The sequence below is a fragment of the Montipora capricornis genome, chromosome 13 (genome assembly GCF_036669925.1).
Source record: "Montipora capricornis isolate CH-2021 chromosome 13, ASM3666992v2, whole genome shotgun sequence".
Lineage (NCBI taxonomy): Eukaryota > Metazoa > Cnidaria > Anthozoa > Scleractinia > Acroporidae > Montipora > Montipora capricornis.
In genome coordinates this window covers 40,104,545-40,109,544 of record NC_090895.1, presented here as the reverse complement: position 1 = coordinate 40,109,544, position 5,000 = coordinate 40,104,545, and the positions used below count along the sequence as shown (strand labels likewise).

Sequence of the window (5,000 nt, the reverse complement as noted above, 5' to 3'; positions counted from 1 at the left end):
ACGTCATAATCGACCGTAAAATAGCGTGATCGTGTGAAACGGACCAGATGGGGGAATTTCCCATTGTAGTCACTTTAATTTAGCGACGATTTAAATTTAGCTACACTTAATTTTGGCACATTTTAATTTTTTGAAAAATCGCTAAATTCGCTAAATTAAAGTGTAGTACGTGTAATAGGTGTAGTATCAGTACGTGTGGTAGCTGTAGCACGTGTAGTAGCTGCAGCAGCTGTAGTGCGTGTAGTAGCTGGCGAGGATGGAATACTGCTTCCCTTCAGACTATATTCTCGAAAGAAGGCCAAAAAATGCCCCCTATGCTATTTGTATACCGGTAATTCCTGGGAAACAAAATGTGTCTTCATACATGACGTACCTACCGACTCACCCAGTCGTCAAAAATCCAAGATGGCGCCTAAACATGTTTTCACGTGACGTCACGGCGGCCATGTTGGTGTACCCAACAATTAAATCCTCCGGGAATTGAGCACTAGCTACAAGTATTATCATGCAAACGGTTTCTTTTGTTTCGGTGGAAAAACAAGGTTACTGATCATGTGAGTGAAAACCAAGAATGTCCAGTGCTGTAAGGGACAGGAAAGTTGGATCATTTAAATGCCGGGAATCTTACCCTTGTTTCTGGCTGTATGGCGGGAAGCCGGCCTGATGGAGTGTTACAAATGAATGAGTACGACAGCTTTAGGTGACTTGCACATAAAATTAAACGTGTTATATCCAGGGGCATACAGCAAAATGTGTTTGATATCCATGGAAAGGTTGTCAGTATTAACGACGAAAAACATTTCAGGTTAGGTGAACTTTAGTATCTAAGCTTTTACAATTATTCCATGAGGGCGCGTTGGATATGAGATCATATGAGATGGTAAATAGCCAAGAAGGCGCGTAGCGTCAAGTTGGCTATAACCAGTCTCATATCGAACAAGCGTGAATGGAATAATTGTTTCATTAAATTCCTTAAACTCCAAAAGTTTGGAAGTTCGAAGAACTCCACGAAGATGCAATGTTGTGTTATTACCTACAACTTCGGTTATAAATAGTTGTAGCACTTCGCTAGAACAGCAAGTGAAGCGCATCCAAGTCATTAATACCGTACCCCTCCTCCTTCATCCCTTCAGTGTTGCCTTTGCTGGTTGGTTTTTGCATTCAAACCCATAAACATCAACATTGAAGGGGAAGAGGGGGCAAATTGCCATCTGTGTTACAACATTTGTGACCCAGACTGCAGTTGTCACACAACCTTGGTTAATGCATTTCTCGTACTCTGCTTGGGTTACTTGATCTAGGTTATCAGCTCATACACCTTAGTTTGACAAATGATTGTGCTCAGCATTGCTAAGCTAAAATTTTGTTTTGTCAGAAAGCAAAATTTCTCGCTGAATAAAACAAAAAAGCCCCTTTTTTTGTGGAAAGTTTTGATCAATTCTGATGTTTAGAAGTGTGCAAAAAGGTAAGAACTGTTTTTGTGATGAGTCTGCGTCTGTGTGACAACCAGGTATTACACAACATCGCATCTTCACCAAGTTTTTTTCGGTTTTTTTCGATTTTTCACTGGTATTTGGTACTTCCAAACTTTTGGAGTGTGAGGAATTTAATGAAACAATTATTATTCTATTCGCGCTTGTTAGATATGAGACTGGTTACAGCCAACTTGAGGGCCAACTATGAGGGAATCAATGGGAGGAAACTTTTTTCAAGGTGGGGGGGGGGGGGGGGGTTACCCTTAATATTTTCATTATGTGAAGGGGGGGGGGGGGGGGGAAATTAATTTTTGCTTAATGAGAAGGGGGTATGACTTAGTTTTGGGGTATACATGTATTTCACCCATTTCCCAGTTTCCCCCCCCCCCCCCCCCCAACCAGGTAATTATTGCACAGTCCCTTATTCAAGTTCAGAGAAGTCTTCCATTATTTCATGGATATTTCAAGCATTCAGCAAACAGTGCCTTTCAGTTACACAAGACTTTTTGACGAATAAAAGAAGAGGGAGTGGCTAATGTGACACTCTTTGACAGTAGTTTAAAACAAAACGATTATTATCCAGGGAATAAATGGCAATTTGTTGGATTGCCAAGCTCTTTTACAGGTATAAAAAGCTCCTATCAAGATTGTCAAAGTATCTCTCGTATATATTAGTCAATATCAAAAATACCATAATATTCTTTGTTTGTCCCTCCAAAATTTTACATAAGCTTTGTTTTTATTTTCTCTTGGGACTTACAATGGCCCCAAGACAAACTCGAAACAATACTTGTGCAAATTTTTGGAGGGACAAACAAAGAGTGTAACAGTATTTTTATATTGGCTAATTATCTTCAGCACATTACCAGGAAGTCCTTGCGAATAGCGATACTCATTGTTATGTCACCTTAATGTGCCAACCAGAGATCAATTGGCTGTTTAAGCAAAAGATTCTTTTGTTTTGTGGTTGGCAAAATTTAAATAACAAAAGAATTGTTTCTAAACAGTGATGTCTCCTATAGTGCGTGCATTCTTGGAGATCCCAGACAACTTCTTTAAAGCAGAACTGAAGGCCAAAATCAGCAATTTTTGCAACATTGTTTTTGGAAAGCCTAACATAAGTAAAGTTAACTGTATGGGGTTATTTCTTCTTGTTTTCTGTTTTTTGATGGTAGAACTAACTGGGAACTCGGAAAAATCCGAGCCCCAGATGGGATTCGAACCCACGACCCTCCGTGATCTAGTCGGATGCTCTAACCACTGAGCTACTGGAGACTATGGCGAGCAAGGGTGAAATGTGGGTATTGACTCGAGCTGCATCACGCAGCTACAGAGTCAAATGACTGACAGCATAGCTCATAACTGCATCGCGCAGTCACCTTAAAGCATATCTGAGATGTGGCCAACCAACCACCCGAGTGAGCGAATGTGAGAATGATATAAACACATGAGAAATGAAATGATGGTAGAACCAACTGGGAACTAGGAAAAATCCAAGCCCCAGATGGGATTCGAACCCATTTTCTGTTTTTTGCGAGAAAATTACGTTTGAAGTTGGGCTTTTCCTTCTGTTTCTGCCTTCTCAGTGCAGATTCAAAAACTAAATCAGCACCCTGCTGTGACATATGATATGGGGAACAGAGTTCTTGTAATCAAGAGAAACATTCCTGTTGTGGATATTTTCTTCGTTGTTTTGTTGCTTCTTCGCAGACTCAATATTCACAACAAACATCAGTCAAAAACACTGCTTCTATCTGGGGCGCTCTCATATGTCTTCACCATATCATGCGTCATAGGCTGCAAAAATGACCGCTGACTCCTCCATTCTGAGCCACAATACTGATGGCCCAAAATCGGATATGCCAGAAAAAAAGTTGAAAACTTTATTGTGCATTGTCTAAAGTGAAAAATGCTTATTTTTTTGCCTTCAGTTCCCCTTTAATAGATCGAACAAGGGTATGACTTGGCCTAAGGCCAATAATTATTGTCCTTACCCAAGATAACTTAAGGATGGTGCCTACTTATGCAAAGGTATGTTTGTGCAGTTATTGTTATCAAAATCCAAAAAGAAAATTGGGGATAACCACGCATTTTTCAAAGATAATTAATCGACAATATGAGCAAAAAGCTTTTAAATACAAAGCAATGTATGGCGTTCCTTTCCAAATTAAAGCTTCATTATCTCTGAAAAATGCATGGTTACCCCCAATTTTCTTCTTGGATACCAAGAGCACTTTCTAAGTTCTGCTTTCTCTGGCTAAATTTAAACCGTGCAAAAACATCCTTGCATTAGTAAGCACTACTGATAGGAAAGCCGAGTATCTGGAGATGCGCAGAACGTATGCGCAATAACAATAGTACCAGTAGGCACCGTCCTTAATAAGTCTAATCGTTTACGGATGTAATTAAAAAGACCGCATTTTTTCAGTCTCTGTAGTTTTAAGACCTTGAATATAAGTCCAGCAAGGATCCAACCTGTGATCTCCCGAAAAAAGTCAAGGGTGCTCTCCACAAAGAAAACAAAGTGGTGTGCTACAGCTGTATAGCCCCTTTGAGCTCATCATCAAATATTGTCGACAGGTACACAAAGAGGAGAGGAAACTTTCAGCCCTGACTCTTTTAAGGCGTGTTATTGATGCCTACATTGGTGGAGGTGGTGCCAAAGACCCAAAGTTTTGTTTTCAAGCATTGTCTGTCCTCTACAATGTGGCAACGACTCACATTTCACCTGGTAATGTAAACTAATTTTTAACTTTAACTTATTAATCATGAGAAGCCATGTAGCCTCACTTTAGTTAGGCTTCTGGATCTTTTGAAAATTTTGTTGACCCTCTGTCTGACTAAAGATGCTGTTACACTATGAAATGTTTCGTGCAACTTGTCTGGCAATGTTTTGGCGACATTGTGGCAGGACGATTTGCACAAAACATTTCACAGTGTATAAAATACCCTGCAACGGCCAAAATCGTTGCGAGACGAGTTGCAAGAGCCGTTGCTGAAAGTAGAATTTAAATCTACTTTACCCCGGTACGTAATATAACTAAAATGAAATACAAATATCCTGATCGCAGTAATCCCATATAATTTTTGCATATTATGTACACATACATACTCTTATGATTAGAATTCTATGAATGTTATTTTGTTGTAGTAATATAGCCTCACTTTCTGCATTCCTTACCCAACAATTCAGAGACAAGAAAAAAGCAGAGGAATATTTGAGAGAATTTATCACAAATGAAGAGGTGCTGAAAAACCAATATCATGGAGAAATGATGAAAACTGACTTCTATCAAGTATTATTAACACCAGGTAGTTTTTTTATATTTAAAACAGAGGTTTTAAGATGCTCACTGGTGGAAATGGAAACTTTGAAAATGCATTTAGTTTGAAAACTTCCTGTTCTATTGAGGCAAGGTGGAATGAAACTGCAGTGACATATATCCATGGCACACCCATCATCGGTGCCATTGCAAATGCTAGTATTGAGGTCTTTTTAGAAGAAAATACTCCATACAATGTACC

At 39.3% G+C, this 5,000-nt stretch overlaps 1 protein-coding gene across 1 annotated transcript in view; it reads left to right on the top strand.

Moving 5' to 3' along the window:
* Positions 1-412: 412 nt before the first annotated feature.
* LOC138028857 (uncharacterized) overlaps positions 413-5,000 on the top strand; it is a 39,411-nt gene continuing 34,823 nt past the window's right edge. Inside the window, exons 1-3 of the mRNA XM_068876477.1 lie at positions 413-805; positions 4,056-4,206; positions 4,657-4,787. Coding sequence (XP_068732578.1) covers positions 4,748-4,787 — 40 coding nt within the window. The 5' untranslated portion in view covers positions 413-805; positions 4,056-4,206; positions 4,657-4,747. The remainder of the gene's footprint in view (positions 806-4,055; positions 4,207-4,656; positions 4,788-5,000) is intronic.